Source organism: Heptranchias perlo, chromosome 25, assembly GCF_035084215.1.
Source record: "Heptranchias perlo isolate sHepPer1 chromosome 25, sHepPer1.hap1, whole genome shotgun sequence".
Taxonomy (NCBI): domain Eukaryota; kingdom Metazoa; phylum Chordata; class Chondrichthyes; order Hexanchiformes; family Hexanchidae; genus Heptranchias; species Heptranchias perlo.
In genome coordinates this window covers 34,866,869-34,891,925 of record NC_090349.1, presented here as the reverse complement: position 1 = coordinate 34,891,925, position 25,057 = coordinate 34,866,869, and the positions used below count along the sequence as shown (strand labels likewise).

Sequence of the window (25,057 nt, the reverse complement as noted above, 5' to 3'; positions counted from 1 at the left end):
ACTCGCTATGTAAAAAAGCTTTTCCTCATCTCACCTTTGGTTCTTTTGCCAATCACCTTAAATCTATGTCCTCTGGTTCTTGACCCTTCCGCTAATGGGAACAGTTTCTCTCTATCTAGACCCTTCATGATTTTGAACACCTATATCAAATCTCCTCGCAACCCTGTCTCTATTCCAAGGAGAACAACTCCAGCTTCTCCAGTCTATCCATGCAACTAAAGTCCCTCATCCCTGGAATCATTCTAGCACCCTTTCTAAGGCCTTCACATCTTTCCTGAAGTGTGGTGCCCAGAACTGGATACAATACTCCAGTTGTGGCCAAACCAGTGTTTTATAAAGGATCATCATGACTTCCATACTTTTGTACTCTATGCCTCTATTTATAAAGCCCAGGATCCCATATGCTTTTTTAACCATTTTCTCAACCTGCCCTGCCACCTTCAATGATTTGTGCACATATACCCCCAGATCTCTCTGTTCCTGTACCCCTTTTAGAATTGTGCCCTTTAATTTATATTGCCTTTCTTCGTTCTTCGTACCGAAATGTATCACTTCCCATTTTTCTGTGTTAAATTTCATCTGCCATGTGTCCACCCATGCCACCAGCCTGTCTATATCCTCTTGAAGTCTATCACTATCCTCCTCACTGTTCACTACCCTTCCAAGTTTTGTGTCATCTGCAAATTTTGAAATTGTGCCCTATACACCCAAGTCCAAGTCATTAATATATATCAAGAAAAGCAGTGGTCCCAGCACTGACCCCTGGGGAACGCCATTGTACACCTCCCTCCAGTCCAAAAAACAACCGTTCACCACTACTTTCTATTTCCTGTCCCGTAGCCAATTCTGTATCCGTGTTGCTACTACCCCCTTTATTCCATGGGCCGCAATCTTGATGATAAGCCTACCGTGCGGCACTTTATCAAATGCATTTTGAAAATCCATATACACCTCATCAACTGCATTGCCCTCATCTACCCTCTCTGTTTCCTCATCAAAAAACTCTGTCCGATTAGTTAAACACGATTTGCCTTTAACAAATCCGTGTTGGCTTTCCCTAATCAAACCACCCTCGCCCAAGTGACTGTTAATTCTGTCCCGGATTATTGTTTCTAAAAGTTTCCCCACCACTGAGGTTAAACTGACTGGCCTATAGTTGCTGGGTTTATCTTTACACCCTTTTTTGAATAAGGGTGCAACATTTGCAATTCTCCAGTCCTCTGGCACCACCCCTGTATCTACGAATGTTTGGATGATTATGGCCAGTATCTCCACAATTTCCACCCTTACTTCCCTCAGCAGCCTAGGATGCATCCCATCCGGACAGGGTGCCTACTTATCTACTTTAAGTACAGCTATCCTTTCAAGTACCTCCTCTATATCAATTTTTAGCCCATCGAGTACCTCAACTATATCTTCCTTTACTGAGAATGTGGCAGCATCTTCTTCCTTGGTAAAGACAGATGCAAAGTACTTATTTAGTACTTCAGCCATCCCTCTGCCTCCATGAGTAGATCCTTCTTTATGGTCCCAAGTTGGCCCCACCCCTCCTCTTACTACCCGTTTACTGTTTACATGCCTGTAGAAAACTTTTGGATTCCCTTTTATGTTGGCCACCAGTCTATTCTCATACTCTCTCTTTGCCCCTCTTATTTCCTTTTTCACTTCCCCTCGGAATATTCTATATTCTGCCTGGTTCTCACTTGTGTTATCAACCTGACATCTGTCCTACACCCCTTTTTTCCGTTTCATCTTACTCACTATTTCTTTTGTCATCCAGGGAGCTCTGGCTTTAGTTGCCCTACTCTTCTCTCTCGTGGGAATGTGCCTTGACTGTACCCGCACCATCTCCTCCTTAAAGGCCGCTCACTGTTCAATTACAGTTTTGCCTGCCAATCTCTGATTCCAATTTACTGGGGCCAGATTTGTTCTCATTCCATTGAAATTAGCCCTCCTCCAATTGAGTATTTTACTTTAGAGTGGTCCGTGTCCTTTTCCATAGCTATTATTTCACACAGGATCCTTATCATCAGCATGAGAAGACTCATGTCATCAACCTGGATTGGATTTGAATCCAAATCACAGTGTTGAAAAACAAGTGTCTAACCCTCTGCACCATCCAGTCCCCTTAGCCTTGTGGGAAAGAAAAAATCTATATAGAAACAGATACAATAACTTGCATCTATATAATGCTCCATGTAGAGATCAGCTCAGAGCTCTTCACTGAAAGAGTGGACAGCGAATGAGAGGGAAAAGAGGAACAGGAAAAATAGGGATTAGGGAGAAGAGATGATGGTACGGTCAAAGACAAGTTAGAAAGGCTTTTGAAAGCAGGGAGGGAAATGGTGAGTCAGAAGGCTTTTTCTTGGAAGTTCCAGGGGTCAGGGGCATAGTGACTGAAGGATAGGTCACCAATGGCAGAGCAGAGGAAATGGAGACCAAGAAGTTGACCAGTGCCTGAGAAAGCAGGGGACAAGAAAAGGAAATATAAGGGTAGAGATCAGAGGTAGAGTGGGGGAAGGCCATGTCAGGATTCAAATACAAGGATTAATTAATCCCCTTGAGTACAGTGGAATTTGATAAGGAGGTGCAAGGCTTTGCATGCGAGAGGATTTGGTGCAGTGTTTTGGACAAGTTGAGGAGGCAGGAAGGCCAGCAAAGGAAACATTGAAGAAGTTGAGCTTTGAGGTGAAGACGACTAGGGTCTCAGCAGCAGTGGGTAAAGATGTAGTGGCACAGGTGGGCAATATTTTGGAGGTGGAAAAAAGTAGTCTTGGTGATAGATTGAATTAGAAAGGGAAGCTTAGCTCAGAGTCAAGAAGCAAATTGAGTCAAGAAGCAAATGTTCCTATGTTCCTATGAAACTTCACATCTCTGGGCTAGATTTGAGGTGCGTAGAGGTTGATGGCAGTGGCATGGAGCTGCCAACAGAAGTTAAAGCAGATGGTTTCGGTTTACTGACATTAAGCCTGAGGAAGCTAAGACTTATCCAGAACTTATTGTTGGCCAGGTAGTTGCAGAGGATAGCAATAGAGGTGGAATCAAATATGCAGCTGCAAAACTGTTTTATCAGAAAGCTGACTTCATATTTTTGGATGATGTTGCCGAGGGGCAGCAAGTAAATAATGAAGATGAGGGAACCATGTTTGAGGTACATCGAAGATGACTATGAGCAGGTGAAAAGAAACTGTTGGAGGAGATATAATGACTTAGTAGCAGAGAGACTAGAACCAAGAGAGGGCAGTTCCTTAGAGCTGGACTGCAGACGAGAAGCATTGTAAAACAAAGGCAACAGTTGAAATCATACAGAATGTCATTCGTGACTTTGACGAGAGCAGTCTCACTCGTGGGCAGGGCTGATGCCAAATTGGATAATCCCGAATAGGGAGAGCAGTTATGAGTGTACAATATATTCAAGAGCTTTTGAGAAAAATGGAAGGTTAGAAATAGGGTAGTTATTGAAAATGGAGTAATTGAGTGTGGATTTTTTTTTAGCATTGGGGTGGTAATGGTGGTTTTGAAGGCATGGACGGGTGTTGATAATGTCAGCGAGCATGAGATTGAGGAGAGGAAGTAGGGTGTCCAGCTGGACAGTAGTGGATGAAGGAAGCAGGTGTAGGATTTTATGGTTTGTTGATGATGGGAGGGTTGAAAAACTGTGGAGTTTGTATGAGGGCTTAGTTGAGAAGAGAGCAGAGGGTGCACTCAGAGTCATGGTGGGGTGGTAGGGAAGGCAGATAGCTGTTCAAATAGCCTCGAGTTTGAACAAGTAATTGATTATCAGCTCCTCACATTTATTGCCCAAGGTGAGAATGGAGTGTGAGTTGGAGGAAGGTCAGAGGAGACAACTGGTGAAGAGGACGATCTTGGAGTAGTTTGTGGATCTGATTGAGAGAGACAGAAGCAGTCAAGCCAGAGCTGGCAGTGGACAGCCAGGCCAGTTGCTTGCTAAATACCACAGAAGTAGTTGTGGTATCAGGGAGAGTGATAGGGGTGCTCGATAGTCCAGAACATGGCAAGGACAAAGGTGTTGTAGGTGGAGGTGAGACAACTGTGGAGACAGACTGAAGCATTGATGTCATGGTGGGTTGAAGGCCATCGGAGAGTGAAAGCTGGAGATTAAAAGGGTATTGTGAGGTAGTTTTCTTTCCACTTTTGGAAAATGAGGGTGGAGCGTATGGGCAAGGTAGAAGGATGTGAAGAAGGAAGATGAGGCTGTTGGTGATGGTCCTTTGACCAAGTCAAGACAGTGGCTTCGTGTGCAGGAAGCAAATCTGAAGGGAGAGTTTGAGGGATTTGAGGAATAAATCATAGAAAATTTACGGCACAGAAGGAAGCCATTCAGCCCTTCATGCCCGCACCTGCCGAAAATGAGCCACCCAGCCTAATCCCACTTTCCAGCACTTAGTCCGTAACCTTATAGATTATGGCACTTCAGATGCATATTGAGGGCAATATTCAAGTTATCAGAGGCAGGAGAGGGCGAGTCCAGCTGGCCATCCAGGATAAGGAGTCATTCAGAGTAGAGACAGAGGGAGAATAGGAAAGAGATCTCGGTGAGGAAGGCACCTTGGGGATTGGTAGTTAAGGAGAATCCTGAAGGAAAGGTGGAAGGAGTGAAAAGATGACAAAGTGTTCGAAGATGGAAAAGGAGCCAGAGGAGTAACTCTACTGCTTGCATCCTATCCCGCGCCAAGTCCCAAACCCCCAATACCCCTTTCCTCATCAACCTTCATTGGCTCCCCATCCCCCATCAAATCTGTTTCAAAATCCTTGCCTTCATTTGCAAGTCCCTCCATGGCCGTGCCTCTCCCGACCTCTGCAGCCTCTTTCAGCCCCGTTCATGCAAAGGCCACAGCTCTTACTACAATATTCTTATATTACAACAGTGACTACACTTCAAAAAAGTACTTAATTGGCTGTAAAGTGCTTTGGAACGTCCTGAGGTCATGAAAGCAGCTGTATAAATGCAAGTCATTCTATTTCTTGGCTCCTTTGTATCTCCTCCCGACACTCTCCACTCCACTTTCTCCTCTACAGAATATTCAACCATATTTGTTGGCCCCAAACTCTGGAATGCTCTCCAAATCCCTCTGCCTTGTTACCTCTCTCCCAAATGTCTCCTGAAAACCTACCTCTTTGATCTTGCCATTGGTCACCACCCAACCCCTTCTGCACTGCTGCTTGGTGTCCAGTTTTTTTTTTTCCATTGTGCAGTGAGTTCAGACATTTTACTATGTTAAAGGAACTATAAAATTGCAAGTTATTGTCATCAAGGTGGAACTCAGAGACAACAGCCAAGGCACTGCAATTGGTGCAGGGTAGATGAAGGAATGTAAAGTCAGACAGGCAGGGTGGCCTCAGTGAAGGGGAAAGGGTTATCAGTCAGTGAGCCATGATTTGGCCAGGATGCTGATACGTTTCTCCTGATTGAGGTGGAAAGGCCTCATTTTTAAAAGAGTGGACATTGTCCAGGGTGGTGCAGAGGGAGAGGAGGCCAGTGCTAGGTAGATAAATACATTACACTTTGCTACAGATGTACAACAATTAAAAAAAACAGAAAGGCAGTCATTTAATGCTAGGTTCTTGACCCCTGGAATCCGAAATCTATAAGCAGCTACAATTGCCCGTAGAAGTTTACTCTTAGCTAGATTTGCCTTTTTAGGCCACTTTTCCATTTTGTCAGATAGCTGAAATTAAACTATACAATATTGTTTACCTGTGCTTTGGATCCCAGCTAAAGAGAACAGTCAGATCCCGGTTATCCCGGAGATTGTCCCATGGAATATCATCTTCATCTGGACATAAACCCATTGACTTTATACTTTCTTCCAGGCTGTTTGTTCTAGAAAGGGGAATAAAGGGATATGGGAAGAGAGCTGACACATGGGATTAAGACTTTTCATCATTTGGAGGATAAACACCAACATGGACTGGTTGGACCAAACAGCCCGTTTCCATATTGTAACGTCTATGCATGGCTCAACACATTAAGCTGCTGGAACTACTATTGCACTATTACCAACCTCCCCATTGTTCCACTTTGACATAGACCAACAGGTAAGGAGAAAATTAAAACTGAAAATTAAGCAAAAGAGCCATCTTTACAACAGTGGGCAAACAAAAAAAAATTCAAGCAATAGACCTAATTCCCATCATCACCCTCCATTGTTACCCCCCGCGTGTGCTCTATGCACCGTGATGAGGAATTACGGATGGAACATATTCAGTTAGATTTTACATTCCCCGGCATCACAAACAGCCCAATTTTGAGGTGGTACCATGGCACTGCATCTTACAGCACAAAAGGACACTGCAGTGGAGTGGAAGGACTTAGGCTTATTTCCTTCTTCCCGACAACTCCATTCACTTCCCATATATCTGAGTTTCAATTATTGGGAAAGTGGAATGAAGGCTGCAGCATCCCTCTGCAGGGGGAGGGGAGAAATTGGAGAAAAAAAAAGGCACAGAGTTTCCTTGCTGGATCAACAAGGGTACTGGTCCAGAAGCTGACCACTAAGCAGAGGCACTATACCCAGAAATAGAACAGAGAAAACTGAGGATATCTGTGCTTCACTGGAGGATAAATACACTCAAACTGCCTCAACCTCTGACCACATCGCTCCCAGTGCAAGCAGCCATGTCAAGAAATCTGATGCATCAATTTGCAGTGTGCAATCAAAATATACAATGACTTTGTAAAATGGCCTGATTAAACATACATGTAAATATACTTTTATGAATCCAAAGAAAAAGTAAATAAAGAAGCTATAGCCAATTGTCACACAATGAAGTGTTGGCTGATTGATTTATGCCATCAATTACCATCAAACTAGCAAACCAGTTAAGCAGTAAAACTGCGTGCTGTTTCACAGGTACAATACTGTACAGTAGAGCCACACGTACATGTTTGCTTCGAGGAAGAGATCTAACAGCATACGTTCAACACGGACTTGTGCAAAATGCAAAGAGTTGTTCAGCCTGTTCCGAAAGGCAATGAATTCTGGGATCTTCTCAAACGCACCATATTTGTACGCCTGGATTATGTATTCAGAGGTCTGAAAAATAAAACAGCACAGTAAAAGGCGGCTCTCATTACAAGCACTACATTCCCTGAAACACTGAAGTAAAATCTATTTAAAGAGGAGGAATCCAGTTTTCTCACCACCTCTCCTGACAGCAGCGACTCTTGCTAGGGCACAGTTCCACAAGACTCAACCTCATTCGTACCACACCAAGGAGCCATTCTTCATGTGGGAGTGTAGCAGGATAGTCAAGTGTGTGAGATGGTGGCGGGGGGGGTGGGGTGGGTCACAACCAACCCCAATCCTGTCTTCATCTGATGTTCACACATTCACACTTACCAGCAGGTGTCACTGGATAGGCAGCGGGATCAGGAAACACAAGGGATTTTACATCTCTAGCCCAGAGGCACTAAGGCCAGTTGCAGCATTCCCAATGCCATTCTGTCTGAGACTAACTAACCCAGCGCAAACTGGGAGCGGTGCATTTAGCCACTAAAATATGAGTGAAGCTCCAAGTATTTTGCTTGTAAAATTGCAAAGAGTGATGTAGAAAATAATTGAGGTGAGGGAGCCATGCAGACCAGGATGATTCCAGGTTCAATTCTTGGTCTATGCTGATAGACCCCGGTCTCAGCTGGGACAGAGGTGGGGATACTACAATTGGCTTCCGTGATGTCGAAATTTTTATTGGTGATGGGACTGGTGGGGGCAGGGGGGTGGAGAAGACAATTTTAACCAGACTGCCTGCTTCTGATCGCTATCCAATATCCTCTTCTGGAACGTGTGTACACATATAAATGGGTCAGGATAGGATAAGGATTAACTACAATGTCCTACATGGTTGAGTTGCCTGCTGATACTCGCTGTCTTAGCTAACACATGGCCACCTGGGGGAGGTTCTGAAAGGCATCAGTGGAACCGTACCACAGCAAATTCACCACCTACAGGAGAAGGAAGGGATAAGTAGTGACATTTCACAACTACATTCAAAAATCATACGATGCACTAAATCTTCATAACTTTCTAATGAGTTAGGCTGATGATAGCACTGCTTAAATAATGTAATACACACAGTAGGGAAAGACTGGAATGTAGCATAAAGCAATAACACTTGCAGGGGTTGAGATGGTCTCATAAATCAGGAAAGCTAAACTCAATTTATAAAGGCCATAAAAGATGAATACATTAACTATATAATGTTTTCAAACAGATGTGTGTGCTTTAAAGTTTCCAGCAATGTGGTTGATTCTTAATCGCCCTCTAAATTGGCCTAGCAAGCCACTCAGTTGTACAATCTCGGTACGAAAAGTCATAACAAGAATAAAACCGGATGGACCAACCGGCATCGGACCACTAGGCACCAGACACGACAAAGGCAAACCAAGCCCAGTCGACCTTGCAAAGTCCTCCTCATTGGGAGAGCTGTACCACAGACTAGTCAAGCAACAGCCTGACATAGCCATACTTACAGAATCATACCTTTCAGCCAACATCCCAGACTCTTCCATCACCATCCCTGGGTATGTCTTGTCAGGACAGACCCACCAGAGGTGGCGGTGCAGTGATATACAGTCAGGAAGGAGTGGCCCTGGGAGTCCTCAACATTGACTCCAGACCCCATGAAATCTCATGGCATCAGGTCAAACATGGGCAAGGAATCCTCCAGCTAATTACTACCTACCGCCCTCCCTCAGTCCTCCTCCATGTTGAGCACCACTTGGAGGAAACACTGAGGGTAAGCAAGAGCACAGAATGTACTCTGGGTGGGGGACTTCAATGTCCATCACCAAGAGTGGCTTGGTAGCACCACTGCTGCTGACAGAGCTGGCCAAGTCCTGAAGGACACAGCTGCCAGACTGGGCCTGCGGCAGGTGGTGAGCGAGCCAACACGAGGGAAAAACCTATTTGACCTCGTCCTCACCAATCTACCTGTCGCAGATGCATCTGTCCATGACAGTATTGGTAGGAGTGACCACCGCACAGTCCTCGTGGAGACGAAGTCCCGTATTCACACTGAGGACACCATCCAACGTGTTGTGTGGCACTACCACCGTGCTCAATGGGATAGATTCAGAACAGATCTAGCAGCTCAAAACTGGGCATCCGTGAGGCGCTGTGAGCCATCAGCAGAATTGTATTCCAGCACAATCTGTAACCTCATGGCCCGGCATATCCCTTACTCTACCATTACCGACAAGCCAGGGGATCAACCCTGGTTCAATGAGGAGTGTAGAAGAGCATGCCAGGAGCAGCACCAGGCGTACCTCAAAATGAGGTGCCAACCTGGTGAAGCTACAACACAGGACTACATACATGCTAAACAGCAACATGCTATAGACAAAGCTAAGCGATTCCACAACCAACGGATCAGATCAAAGCTCTGCAGTCCTGCCACATCCAGTCGTGAATGGTGGTGGACAATTAAATAACTAACGGGAGGAGGAGGCTCTATAAACATCCCCATCCTCAATGATGACAGAGTCCAGCATGTGAGTGCAAAAGACAAGGCTGAAGTGTTTGCAGCCATCTTCACTCAGAAGTGCCGAGTAGATGATCCATCTCGGCCTCCTCCCGATATCCCCACCATCACAGAAGCCAGTCTTCAGCCAATTCAATTCACTCCACGTGATTATCAAGAAACGGCTGATGCACGGGATACAACAAAGGCCATGGGCCCCGACAACATCCCAGCTGTAGTGCTGAAGACTTGTGCTCCAGAACTAGCCGCACCTCTAGCCAAACTGTTCCAGTACAGCTACAACACTGGCATCTACCCGATGATGTGGAAAATTGCCCAGGTATGTCCTGTCCACAAAAAGCAGGATAAATCCAATTCAGCCAATAACCGCCCCATCAGTCTACTCTCAATCATCAGCAAAGTGATGGAAGGTGTCGTCGACAGTGCTATCAAGCGTCACTTACTCACCAATAACCTGCTCACCGATGCTCAGTTTGGGTTCCGGTTATCGTCTTCGTTGCTGCTGGGTCAAAATCCAGGAACTCCCTACCTAACAGCACTGTGGGAGAACCTTCACCACACGGACTGCAGCGGTTCATGAAGGTGGCTCACCACCACCTTCTCAAGGGCAATTAGGGATGGGCAATAAATGCTGGCCTTGCCAGCGACATCCACATCCCATGAACGTATAAAAAAAAGTCAGCCAGCCAAATGCACCCCTCTGCCAGGAACTGGTGTGAGTTGTAACTCACCCTTTCTGTGGTGGTCCTTGAGCAGAGGATAGGGAAGTGGACTGTCATTGCAGTAATAGGAAATTTAAATTATACTTAAATTCTCTGAAGTGCATTTTAAAAATCATTTGCACATAAAAATAGCATCCACTTAACTGCACTGTTAAGTCATTTTATTTGCACGGGGTTGGGTGGGGAGAATTCAAAAACAAGACAACTAATAACTGGAATCACGCACACAGACCTCTTTCAACGCAACGCGCTCACAGTTCAAGTCTACGTCATACTTACATCTTTCTGGTTGGAGTGGAAAAACCTGAGTGTGAAGTTACATGCTTGGGAAGCAGCAGCAAGGTGGCCCAATGGCTCCGCAAATCGAGTCAGCAGATACCTGCCAGTCAAACACAGCAGTGTCAGTCACCATCACTGAAGAGACAATGTCACTATAAAGGCTTATGTTGCCATTCATCTAAGAGATGACAATACCTTTAATTCCCTCGGATTGATCTTCCCACTGTTACTAATATTTTTCAAAAGAATATATTTTATACAGTTGAACCTGCCTGAATCAGTTGCTACAATTTTTGCCACAGCTCTGTGCAAAATGTAAACACATTGCACAGTCAACAAACACTAATCTCCTCTTTTCTGATTTAAATTAACCTCGTAGTCCAAGAACAATTACATTCCATTTGTTGTTCGCATTGTATCTACATGCTGAGAGTAGTGATGTACTTACTATACAAGCAAAACTGAAACTTGGGGATTATCTAACAATTTCCTTTGATAATCCAGGGAACCCTCCATTAAGGCTGATAACAGAAATTCTACCGTATTTTGTTTTCTTCCAAGTGTGGGATGTTGGTGCCGGGGAATGGAACTCAGTCAGCATCTAATACATCCAGGTCACAGGCTAGATACTCCTAACCTCAAAAGAGCACCAATGTAACATTTCCCAATTCCCACACCGTCCATCTTTTTGGACTGTTAGATTACTAAATATACAGTACATCATAATTTGTGCCATGGGTTTGCACCAGAGACGGGTATGACATTAACCCAAATACATTTCTCTTAGGAGAACTGCAGCCACTTTTTGGCAAGGGTTATGCCAAAAATAGAACTTTTGAGTCCATCTTTGAATGCCTTTATTCTTCTTATGAAAACACAACTCCCCATAACCAGTCGCAAATTGGTGACCTCATCCTTCAAGGTGAAGGGGGATAAGAGAAGAGCTCGTTAAGGGGGCATGTTATCCACTGATACATCACTAGTCTATCGGCTGTGAATCAGTACCCACCCAATCGTATCGTGCTGCACGTGCTTGGCATCGAGGCTGGTGTACAAGTCTACGACTGGCTCAAAAGCTCCCAGCAGACAGTAGATTCGAATGAGTAGCAGCTTGAACTGAGCACTGGAGGGGCTGTTAGCGAGGGTCTCCTCTAGCAGTGCCAGGGATCGCCACAGCGGCCATTCCTCACCTGCAGGAACATCAGGACACGAATGAGTGAAGTGGAAGCAGTTCACAGATCCACTTGTGATAACAACAGACATTTAACAGCCATTTTGTCAGATGAACTTGTCCAAAACCATTGCAGATGGCTTCCTTTCTTCAATTTCTTTACACTTTCTCTCGTCTCCCACAACAAAGAAAATCACCCCATTCAAAAATATATACAAATATATTCAAAATCTTACATCTGCACGCATTTATGGTTCTTAAAGACTAGTTTGTCCTGTTTGAATTTTGTGGGCCTGGAAGTTTAGAGAAGGCCTTATTTGTGCATAAATCTTAAATCAGGATCTCTTAGCAGTCACAGCTCGAGATATTTGAAAATTAATGGGAACATGAATTTAAACCCTGAGGCTCCTTGGAACACACATACGCAGCCAACAAAGACAAAAAACTGTGGGTACTCATTTTATAGTATAGCATTTGAACAAAACGCTATCTGATGGCAGGAATCAGATACAGCCAATGTACAACACTACCATCCAGTAAACAAACTTTTGAAATTCAAATTAATTTCACAGATTAAAAATTTGAATGTTAAGCCTCAGAAATTACCTCAATTAATGGCAAAACTGCTGTGTGCTTGTAGATGGGAGTTTAAGTGAGAGCATTTGACGCATTGTGAGGTAAGCAATTTCACAATTTTATTTCAGCACCTAGAGATTTATTGTCAATTAGGAAAGTAATTTAAGTATTCTTTGATTAGTAGACTTTTTGACAAGTTGTCAGTGAATCTGTTCCAAGAGATGAAGTGAGTTTAACCTTCACGTGTAATGTTTACAATTATGCCGGAAAACTGGGTTAACTTCAGGATCTGTTAAAATGCATAAGCAACAACCTGCAGCCAAGGGTTTGACATCACGGACATTAGTTGGTATGATGCTTCATGAAACTGAAACATCTTGCCTCCCAGCACAGACAATCTGTCAAAGGCCCTGCCACTACTATCCTAAATCAGGTCACAGCCTGTGACACATCCATACCCCATCCCACCCACTCTGGAAGTCACAAGGATCAGAGTCTGGGTCGGTTAAAACAAACAGATAAATAATTGTATACATTAAGAACTGCACCATGGGTGAAACCGGTTGGATCAACAGAAAAAAAAATTACATTGTGAACAAGTAAGTCTTCATGGGGGTGTCAGAATAAAATCTTATAAAAAGTTATTTAAAATTGTAATAACAAAAAAAAGTACCAAGTCCCTGTTTGTTAACCCTGTACAGGTCTTGCCATATCATACACATCCTGAGCTCCTCCCAGTCCTCTGCTAATACCACTAAAAAGGTGTGCAACAGTGGCTTGAGAACTCTAAACTTTCCTCTCTTATTCCTACTAAGATTAAAATACACCATGCTACACTGGTTTCCTTGGTTGAAGTGAAGAATCACTTCACCATCTCCAACTCTAATTCTTTCTTTCCCAAGAACTCAGAACTGTGGAATGCCTGACCTCGTCTCCTTCTTTCATTCCTCTTACAATGTTCAAGCTGTTAAGCTTAAGCTTGGCGTTACCTGATTAATACTACTTGACTTATCTGGTATTCTAGCTTACGCTTTACAATCTTCATAATGCCCTGCAGTACATACCGTGGCCTTTCAAATCTGTTTCTCAATAAAATATATTTTGCTCCTGCTTTGGGAAGGCTACTGACCTCAGCTTGGCATCTCCCCGCGCTGGAGTAGCGGAGATCACCAACTCAGCAGTTAGGTGGACGATGAACACTGAACCTGTGTTCCTGTGCATTGATGCATCAATGCAGCGAGGAAATCTGCAGCAGCAATCACTTACCCAAGTTAGAGGTTTACAGCTAACTCAAAAGGGGAGCTATTTCAACATTACTGGGAACAGGAAATGTTAAATATTGTAACTGTGGGTTATTTATATTTATAGAAAGAGTACTTGTTAGCTTAATGTGGCCTTGTTAAACAAGTCTCAAATGCAATAGTTTTTTCTGGGAATATACAAGCATTTTCAGTTGTTCAGGTTAAGTTTCAAGAGGAAATCACTGACCTGTTTGTCTCCAGATGTCGATAAGAAGATGCACAGCGAGGAGACAGTAATTATCAGAGAATTGCAGTTCTGTTTTCAAGCACGACTTTCCTATTAAACACAATCAAAATGGGCTTTAAAACCTGCATCAAAAGAACTGTAAAACATCTTGATTTGAGAGAGGTGGAGGGGACTGGAGGCAAGTCTGCTGCGAGATTATACTAGTTTGTGTATGCATCTGAATCGAATGTGGCATAACCAAGATTGACCACAGCTGTTGGTTTTATGCTGATGGAAAAACTGACAAACACATACCAGATAGAGACACTGTTAGTGACCAAGAAGAGCGTGCGCATTGTAAAGCTATCCTCACAATCTGCACACTACTTCCGCCAATGACTCAGTTGGTAAAAGCAATGTGCAATTGAGCCATACTGACTGGAAGCGTCCCAGTTTTGATTCCCAGTCCGTGCCAAGTTAACTAATGTCAGCTGGGATGGCGGTAAGGACGTTACATTTGGCATCAGCGCTCCAGGTTATGGAGGGGAAAAATATGGTAGGGTTCCCACTTCTGATTGCTAATCATTGACCCGTGCTGGAAAGTGCATCTGTGAACATGAGATGGTGGCAAGATTAGGCTTGGTGGTGATACCTTGGTGTTCAAATATCCTGCTAATACACTGTATCTAAGTTTAACCTAAGCAGGACAACTGGCACTCCTGGGACCATACCCAGCATAATGCAGCACCTTCAGTTGTGGAGGGAGAATATTAGAGCAACAAAAAAATGCAATATCTTACTTAGAGAGATAATAAAAGTTACATGCTGTAGGTCAGCAAATAGAAGTCGTCAGATTAATGCAGTTAGGAATTGTCTTGGGAATGAGATATGTTGTCAGAGTAATCTCACTTGAGATCTGAAGTGCTCCATGGTTAGAAGTGCTCATTGATTAGAAAAATGCTTCATCTACCCGCAACGTCTTCACTTACTTCACCTTGGAACCAACTTGACCTCAATTACTATCCCCTTATCTGCCCAAAGGAGGATAGTCATTAATTGGTCCACATTGATCTCATTATTATATCAGGAGACATAATACTGTCCAATTTGAAAACTCAAACTAAATTTTTCACATACACGAGTTTTACGTTTAATTCTTTCTTATTGTTCAATAATACAGCTAGAAATTAAATGTTTAACAAATGAGAAACTGATCTTTTGTTTTAAAGTATGTGTATGTGCCTAATTTTCCCTTTTCTAATTAAAGGGCAGGAAGGCCAACTATAGCTGCCCTGGTTTTGATCAGCTAACTCAGTACAGACCGGAGATAAAATCTGGTACCTTCCTAATCTGTGTGGCTCAGGCACTCATTGAGCCATCAGGAGGAATCCACTGACTTTTATTTTTAAAAATCATAGTGTCTGTGAATCTCTAAAATGTACACCAGATATCCACTCAAACCCATACCGGAAGCAACATCAGGGTCTAGCATGTACTGACACAGCACAAAAAAGGATTAAAAAAATTAACTAACTCACCAAACTCTAGGGCATGCTTGTATCTCCGCATCAGCTCCTGGACAAGGTTGAGTTTCTGTGTCCGGTTCAGGGTCTCATGAAGGCCTAACAATCTGGTAAACTGGATGACAAACATGTGCCTCTGCATGACTTTGACATCACCTGGCAGTGCAAGGTCACTCTCTGTTGATACTGACAGAGGTACTACTTCCATCAGTTTGTTGATGAACTGCACAGAAAACGAGAACAGCAATATCTACACTTAAAATGCAAAATATACAATCAACAAACACACTAAACCTATAATCACAATGTTACATACTGAGGTAGAAGCTCAAATTACGGCAAGATGGCTCATATTCAAATCCACCATTGGTCCATGATGAGATTGGTCACTTTTCAGCAGGGTGGTAAAAGCAAGGACTGGCATCAATGTATCAAGAACCATGTGGAGAGGGATAGATCGTATCATGGGTCTTCCTTCCTGATCAATCACCAAATAATGCAAGCACCAGTGCTGATCCCCAATTTATTTTCCCAATAGGCCAGGTGTGGGGGAAGAAACAGTAACATTCTAATGCCCACCCCTTGCAAAAAGGCCACATGCTTACAGCTAAAGAACGGCAGTAGAAGAGGAAGCTGAAATAATTGTGGGGAATAGGAAGACAGAAAAGAAATTCATGAAAATATGCACTCTTAAGAAGACAACAGGTTAAACAACTTCAATTTGTATAGTGTCAGAGGAGTCAGCAAAAAAGCAAAGGATAGGGCAGATGGGACTGCTGCTTTTAAAGAAGCAGTAACAGGTGCCATGATAGGCCCAATGATGACTGCTGAGAGAACAGAAGACAGCTGTGGGCTTGTTCAGGGGGGAGAGGGCAGTAGGAGAGAAGGAAGGCAGAGGAATAATGGTGCTTTATTGTAGGGATTGAATGAGGGAGAAGAAAGGGATTAAAGGTGGCACTGCCTGGCAAATGGAAGAGGAGGAGAGAGGATGGAAAGTAAAGAAGGAGGGGCCAAGAGTAGAAAAGGGGGGTGGATATAACAGGCTCAGGTCCAGAGTGGCAGCCAAAGTGCATGTGAAAGAACACAAAGGGAATTCTAGGTTACAAAGACATGGCAGAGATGAGATAAGGCACGGAGTCATCATAAACAGAGGACAGAGAGGAGTCAACATGGAACAATACAAAGTTAAGACTCCTACTTGACCAGGAATGCTTATTGCTAAGAGCGAGTGCCTGAAATAGGAAATTGTCCCATTCCACAACGCTGACATACCTTGCTTTGATGGACAAAAAAATTAAAAATAAATCAATAAAAAAGTGACCTGTGCTTGTAATGGACAAAGACTCTACTTCTAAGAAGCCATAAACGTCTGGGTTTGAGTGACATTTAAAGGTTACAACTTTTGATCTAGTTTACTGGCTCTCCGCCAGCACAGACTGCAGTTTGGAACTAGTGGTATTTTATTGTGCAGGGAACATTTGCCATTCTCTAAATAAAGGAGCAAATGAAGCTCTGAAAATAATGCCAACTAGTGCTAGATTATTGGGAAATCTCACTACACCAGACAACGTGCTGCAGTATCAATGGGTTCAATCAGCATCAATACCCTATAGGCAAATCAAACTTCGATATGCTATAATCTTGTGCCAACACATCTTTTATGTGATAATCTTAGCTCATCAATTCACTACTTCACTTCAGCATTCTATAGCTCAAAATACTCTCCAGACACAACTCAAATTTAGAAGGACAAAACCTATAAACTATCTATACTGCTGGGTGCTTTCCTGTTTAAATGAACATAATACAGAAGAAATACTCTTCATTCAAGTTGTAGTGGCAACACTGCATTGGTATAATATACCAATTTATCACTGTATTACACCATCGTGTATTGGCACTCTTGCTCATTCAATTCTACACAGTGTGAACTTTCAATCAGACATAGGAACAGGAAATTGAGCCCACTCCTCCATTATGCCAGTCAACATAGCTCTTGATCTTCTTCAATCCAAATTCTCTGCCCTTAGTTCCCAATAAGCCCTAATCTCTCTTTTAAACACATCAATTGATCCTCCATACATGGCCTTCTTAGGCAGTGCCACATTTTCTTAATCTTTTGGGTTAAGAAATTTTCTAAATTTGTTTTTAAACCAGATTAGTTCTGATTTTGCGGTTATATAACTTCCTTCTGAATTCTCCTACTGGAGGGAAGAATCAGTTTTATGTGTCAATTAAAAATGATTGTCTCTAATGTTACAACACGTACAAGGTGGCGAACAACTCATATACTGACTGAATGCTGAGGCCACTGGGTGCACTTACCCACTCACCTCACTGTAGCACAGTCTGAGCGAATGGAGACTCTGCCAGTCTCCCGGTCTCACCTGTGTATGCCGCTCCGGTGACAGAAGGTCGGCAAAGATTCTCAGGTCAGAATAACAGCAAGGCTTATCCCCAAACCTCTCAAAGTACTGGAACATCAGCTCCTCAGGGATCCCTAGCAGTAACAAGGAGAAAGATAGAATAAGGGAACTCATATACAGGTAAATGTGGGAGTGAATCCCAAATGGATGAAGCTTCCTATTCTGAACTAGTGAAATTTAAAGGTTGAAGCTAGAGCACCTTGGCTCACCGGTAGCATTCTTGCTTGAGTCAGAAGGTTGTACGTTCAAGCCCCACTGCAGGACTTGAGCATATAATCAAGACTGAAATTTCACTGCTGTACTGAGGGGGTGTTGCATTGCTGGAGGTGCCAATGATGCAGTAAACCAAGGCCCTAACTGCTTATTCAGGTGGCACTTTTTCAAAGAGGAGCAGAGAACATTCTGAACACTGATAACCTCAACTCGATGAGCGCAAAATTCACATATGGAATTGAAATGGCGCATCTGGTTTAGGAATTGTTGGATGTGGAGCAACTTACTGGAGAAAACCACACTACACACCTGACATAATGTCATTTGCTGCTTCTGGTGAAAATGGAAGAAAGTTTAATTACTCATCTTGTTCAAAGAAGGACAATTGAGTGCACTCTACTGCTACTACATGTGATCAGTTAACTCAGCACAGATTAGGGGTCAAGCCTCTGATCTGAATAGCTCATTGGATAAACTTGCTGATTCTACTTTGTGCCAACAATGAGGTTCAGTACCAACCTCAGAAGAACACCACTATTACACAACCAATAAGCAGTTTATGTATGAAGGTCTCCCTCCAATTTTTCACCTACTCTCCTCCTCAGGTATCAGCCTTGGCTCAGTGGCAGCACTCTTGCCTCTGAGTTAGAAGGTTGCTGGTTCAAGCCCTACTCCAAAGACTTGAGTACAGTACTGAGAGAATGCTGCATTGCCGGAGATGCCATCTTTCAAATGAGAGGTTAAACTGAGCAGTGGAGTTCTCCCAGTGTCCTGGCCAACATTTATTCCTCAACCAACATCATTCAAAGCAGATCATCTCGTCATTTATCTCACTGCTGTTTGTGGAATTTTGCTATATGCAAATTGCCTGCCATGTTTGCCTACACTGCAACAGTGATTACAATTCAAAAATAATACGTGAAGCACCTTAGGATATCCTGAGGTCGTGAACGGCAATGTATAAATGCAATTTATTTCTCAAGATTGTAGCCTATACTCCAGTACAAGACTCCACAGCCACTAGAAAGCTTCTTGTATCTGGCCCAAACTGCCTTTACACATAAAACATGGACAGTGAGTGTTAGCTGTGCTGCCCTCCAAGATCAAATAGCCTGCTAAGCTCAATCCTGTCCTCACTGGATGCAAACATGTGCATTTTCCAACTAGGGTCAATGGATAGCAACCAGCAGCAGGAACGTTTGTTGAATTTTTCCTCAATCACTCCCTGTGGCAGTGTACTCCATGCTCCATTACCTCCCTCCTCACTCTCTTCATGATAATTTTAAATTGATGATATGTTGATAATGGGATGAATTTATATCCAATAAACTACTAACCACTCACCAAGTTTGTGTTCATCATTGGTACCCCTCTCTCTCAGCCATCTTATCAATTCAAGTTTAGCCAGGTATGGTCCCCTCAGGCGGCGGGATCCCTTGGGTTCCTCATTCATAATTCTCTCCTCCACAAAGTTTATGGCTTCCTGTACAAGGCAGGTGACTGGACCCTCCAGACAGCTATGAAGAGTAAAGAACACTTTTATGCTGCTGGTACTACACACTGCACAAAAAAAAACTAACTGGGGCTTGCATTTTATGTATCTGAACACCGTTTTGGGGGTGGCTTGCTAATGGTCGATAGCAAACAGGATAGAAGACTTAATATTGAACCATCAATACACACAAAAGGATTTTTAAAAATGTATGCAGCATAAGACACCCAATGCAAAATTCTCATTGATATTTCTAATGGACCACTCAGAAATGTTGTCATTATTACAAGGATAGAAAGAATACAATATGTAAGGATGTGGATTCTGATTCAGTTGAAGCATTCAAAAGATGGATCAGATTGACTGCTGAATGATGAGTGTGTGGACATATACCTGGGATAAGAAAAAGATGAAACTGGTCAGAACAAGACTTGGATGGTCTAGTTCCCACACTCTCCCTGAACAGCATTTCTGCTCGTGCAGTAGCACTGACAGCAGTCATGGTAAAGTTGGTAGTGCTGACCAACCCTAGCCTCCAGCTAGAGAGCAACATATCTGCCAGGAAGTCAAGGAGGGATCAAAAAATTCAAAGGAAAGTGGAAAGAGAAATAAATGTAACTTATCAATTAAGAGGTAAATTAAATATATTTAAAAATAAGAAAATATTTAGTCGAGCAACATGTTGCAGCCCCAACAAAATGCAACATGAGGCGCAGGAATGGGCTTACAAGCATTAATATGTTAAGTTACTAATCTCGACTGTGCTTTGAGCAGGCACTTGCCCGCAGGCAGGGGGAGAAAACGAGACACAATCATTAGGACCATTCTCCTTATGGTCAGCTATGGAGTGTCATTGACAGATGCCGATGATAGTGCATGGAAATCCAAGAAAGGTAGAAAACATATTAAAAAAAGTAAGTTTCATTATGACACATTAAGAAAATATACCCACTGTCATTATCTTGGGATTTCTGACGATGCTGCCACCAGGGTCCTTACTTTAATATATATGTTAAAAATGCTGCTATTTTGTTAAATATTAGCTCTCAAGGAGTTAAATTTCACAGGACAGCAAGGCTGGAAGATGTTGACTAGAATTCAAATGGGGCGCCTGAACCAGTGTGCTGCAGACAATGAAAATTAGTTTGTATATTTCAATGATCATTCACACCCATTGTAGTTGAGATGACTCAATTAATTACTCAATTAATTTAAGTTCATCAAGGGCAGTTGCTAGGATAATACACACAAAGGGTGGTAGAAGTTTGGAACTCTTCCGCAAACGGCAATTGATACTAGCTCAATTGCTAAATTTAAATCTGAGATAGATAGCTTTTTGGCAATCAAAGGTATTAAGGGATATGGGCCAAAGGCGGGTATATGGAGTTAGATCACAGATCAGCCATGATCTTATCAAATGGCGGAGCAGGCACGAGGGGCTGAATGGCCTACTCCTGTTCCTATGTTCCTAATATGGCAAGATCCCACTTGCTGGGTTCAGAATTAACAAAAAGGAGAGAAAAACCCATGTTCAGGTCAAGCAAAGGCTGCAAGACAGCAGTTCTTGGCCCAAGTTGGAAATTAAGATTTGGCAGATTGATGTTCCCAGCAAGAAACTAACCCGAAAAAAATATATTAAAAAAAGAGAAACTTTTGTCTGTTCTTCAGCATAGTGCAGTGTGTTTTTTGTTGTTTTGTGTTACAGAAGTGATGTAGGAGAAATTGTAAAAGGTCTGGATTTGCTACTTTTGTTCAGTCATGTGTATTCTGCAAAATAAACCAACCATTTGACATGTCACTGACTTTGTTTTATTAGAATGTTGATGAAGCTCACACAGTGCAAGTTTACGTTATCCAGTTTGTCCAACAAGAGGTATATAATGTTATATCTCCTAGGTTACACTATCATATAGATAGATATAGGGCAGTTAACTCAGCAATGCAAGAGGCTTACAGGAGTAACCTGTGCCACTAAACCTGTGAGAATATCTAAGGTAGATCTAAATTAGTAACACCCATAGATAATAGACTGCCTGCCACTGCATCTACCTAGGCATCAGCCAGGATGGCAGATATCTGCCTTGTCCCCACCATAAGAATGAATATCTAGATATTCAATCCTACCTCTAAGCCTTTTTGCACCCAGAGAGACCATGGGCTTGTACTGATAGTCACTACCCTACTACTACTTCTTTAAATGTGTCATGCTCCCAGAGGTAAAATACTTTATATAACATCACTATCATGGTCTTTTTTGGGGCAATATTATATGCTTGTCTTTTTTTTTGTATGCTTAAAACCCCGTTAAATTTTTAAAATTATTTTATACAACCCTAGAACACAATGGGAATTTGCCCTGTTCCAAAATATACACCCACACATTTTAATGCGATAACAGATTATTCAAGTACATTGCAGAGCTTAAATATTTCTTTTTCTTCCTGCTTCAGAAAATAGGTGCTCTGATTCCATTCTATAGAGGTTACATAATTGGAAAGCAGAGCGATGATTTTAATTCATTTTACAGAAATACTATTTTTTTTAATAATCACACTACTTACTGTTCTGCTTCTGTGGGTGGAGTCCAAGCCTCATCAATCAGATGGAAGAGAGAATCAAAGTAGGATAAGTAAAACTGCCAGTCGTCTGGGCTAGAAGAGAACAGCAACAGCATTTACGACTGTACATACAATAAGCCCTTACATTCATGCACAAAGACCACAATGTTCAATGGCTTGTGGATGGGCACATCCTGAGGTCAATTAGAGACTTATTTCTTTTGCTGAGGGAAGCTCATCTCTAAGTTGGCAGCTGCTTGTAAATCCCCAGCTCTGAAAAAGCTAGCAGGAAATGGCAATTATTATAAGATGTTACTTGGTCATTAATATGTTCTTATGGAACCTAAGAAATAGGTGCAGGAGTAGACCATACAGTCCCTCGAGCTTGCTCCGCCATTCAGTAAGATCATGGCTGATCTTCGACCTCAACTCCACTTTCCCGCCCAATCCCCATATCCCTTGATTCCCCTAGAGTCCAAAAATCTATCCATCTCAGCCTTGAATATACTCAATGACTGAGCATCCACAGCCTTCTGGAGTACAGAATTCCAAAGATTCACAACCCTCTGAGTGAAGAAATTCCTCATGTCAGTTTTAAATGGCTGACCCCTTATCCTGAGACTATGCACCTGAGTTCTAGACTCTCCAGCCAAGGGAAACAACCTCTCAGTACCTACCCTGTAGAGACCCCTCAGAATCTTATATGTTTCAATGAGATCACCTCTCATTCTTCTTTACTCGAGAGTATAGGCCCATTCTACTCAATCTCTTCTCATAGGGCAACTCTCTCATCCCAGGAATTAATCTAGTAAATCTTCATTGCACCGCCTCTAAGGCAAGTATATCCTCCCTTAGATAAGGAGACCAAAACTGTACACAGTACTCCAGCTGAGGTCTCACCAAAGCCCTTGTACTCCAACCCCCTTGCAATAAAGGCCAACATATCATTTGTCTTCTTAACTGCTTGCTGTACCTGCATGTTAACTTTGTGTTTCGTGTACAAGGACACCCAAATCTCTCTGAACACCAACATTTAATAGTTTCTCACCATTTAAAAAAATGTGTTTCTTTCTATTCTTCCTACCAAAGTGAATAACCTCACATTTCCCCACATTATACTCCATCTGCCACCTTCTTGCTCACTAACTTAACCTGTCTATATCCCTTTGCAGACTCTGTGTCCTCCTCACAGCTTACTTTCCCACCTAGCTTTGTATCATCAGCAAACTTGGATACATTACTCAGTCCCTTCATTAATCATTAATATAGATTGTAAACAGCTTTCTGTTCAGTTGCAATGTTATTTTATTAATACATTTGAGCCGATCAGGTGCAAGAACAAATCATACTTTGTATATTTGATACTTTGAGGTATGAGAGACACATTGGATGTGAGACAATTAATATCTACTGTGTTAAATACAAAACAATCTTAAAATGCTCTAGGCCTCAGAGCTGGAACCTTAAATTGACAAGCACATAGCAATTTTAAAGTTCCTTGAACAAACAACAATTAAAATCTAAATGACTCAAGGCTGCTGCTTAACAATCAGACTTAGTAGCCAAGGGGAACACATCTCCACTTTATCATTAGAATAATACATTGCTCATTACATGGTATAACATTTCTTTTCTTGTAAAATAGAACATTAACCAACTTACTGTATATATATTTAAAAAGACCACGAATGTTGGAAATCTGAAATGAAAACAGAAAATGTTAAAATGCACAGCTGCTCAGGCAGCACCTGGAAGAGGCAAGGCGCCTATCTTTTTCTTTCAGATCTTCACCAACCTGCTGTACATTTCCAACATTTTCTGTTTTTATTACACTTAAAATTTCCGAGTCAAATGCCCTCCCATTCTCAAGACTATTCTATTGGACATGACTTGAATTGAAGCCACGTTACTTCATATTTCTCAATGAGTCAGAAGATGTCAGCAGGAAATAACACTACGTTTTATTATGATACTTGGTGGATTCCCTTTCTGCTCAGTTGTGATTTGCTGTTATTTTATAAATACATTTGAATCAATTAGGTTCAAGGACTTCACGCACGTTGCTTGAGTGACACAGTAGTGTAAGAGCCATATTAGAAGCAAAATGATTACTACGTTAAAACTGGGTTCTGAATTCTGGAATATTGGATTGTAATAAGGGCGTTGTCAAAAATGTTGTTAATTTGGGAATTCATTGAAAGGAAAAAAAAGATTGACTTTAATAAGTATTTGACTGCAGTGGTACAACACTGATATATAGTATCCTGGTGGAACAGAATTATGAAGAGAAAGCAGCCATGGGTCAGTACTCTCCCAAACAAAGGGAGCAAAACATCAACAAGAATCATTACCATCCTCACACCTCCCACAAGGTGACTTCACAGTGGAACCAGAGACTTGGGAAAGGGCCAGATGCCTGCTCTTTCAAACACAAGTATCGCATGGCTTACAAAAGAATAAATCACTTGTGACTGCAGCATTCATGTGATATACAGCCAATGTCACAAATAGTGCACCTTTATATTCCAATGAACAGATCTTGGTTTTGGTTGCTTTAAAGTTCTTGGAAGCACATTAAAGCATTGGCCTTGTCACAGATATGATTCTGTGAGTACAACTTTGTCAGATTGTTGATTGACTGGTTTGTGGGTCACTCTCCCAACTTGGGCACCATCAATTCCCAAACGTTAGTGAAGATAACTCTGAAGGGTCGAGGGGGCTGAATTCACCGTACTATTGTCCTGGTAAGCAGGTCCATCAGATAAACTTATTACTGAACATTCTAGCAATTGTTTGCAACTAGGTTGCTTGCCAGGGCACTTTAGAGGGAATTAGGAATAAACCATGTAGTGTGGGGCAGGAGTCACATGTAGGCCAGACCGGCTAGGGATGGAAGGACATGGTGAACATGGTTTTACCCCAATCTGGAAGTTTTTCATGGTTATTTTTCTGGTGCTACATAGAACTACATAGAATGTACAGCACAGAAACAGGCCATTCAGCCAAACAGGTCCATGCCAGTGTTAATGCACCATACAAGCCTCCTCCCACCTGTCTTCATCTAACCCCATCAACATATCCTTCTATTCCTTGCCATAGTAGGTTTTGAATTCATGACCTCTAGGC

The 25,057-nt window shown here is 42.4% G+C and overlaps 1 protein-coding gene across 2 annotated transcripts in view; it reads right to left on the bottom strand.

Annotated features, from left to right (window-relative positions):
- Window positions 1–25,057, bottom strand: part of naa25 (N-alpha-acetyltransferase 25, NatB auxiliary subunit) — an 86,442-nt gene that overhangs the window by 36,404 nt on the left and 24,981 nt on the right. The window contains exons 9-17 of one of the 2 annotated variants that reach the window (XM_068005968.1): window positions 21,935–22,024; window positions 19,226–19,398; window positions 17,576–17,742; window positions 15,258–15,465; window positions 13,741–13,830; window positions 11,515–11,695; window positions 10,506–10,605; window positions 6,907–7,058; window positions 5,720–5,845 (exon numbers count right to left, since the gene is read on the bottom strand). In XM_068005968.1, coding sequence (XP_067862069.1) covers window positions 5,720–5,845; window positions 6,907–7,058; window positions 10,506–10,605; window positions 11,515–11,695; window positions 13,741–13,830; window positions 15,258–15,465; window positions 17,576–17,742; window positions 19,226–19,398; window positions 21,935–22,024 — 1,287 coding nt within the window. The remainder of the gene's footprint in view (window positions 1–5,719; window positions 5,846–6,906; window positions 7,059–10,505; window positions 10,606–11,514; window positions 11,696–13,740; window positions 13,831–15,257; window positions 15,466–17,575; window positions 17,743–19,225; window positions 19,399–21,934; window positions 22,025–25,057) is intronic. The other variant, XM_068005969.1, reaches the window with a different exon arrangement.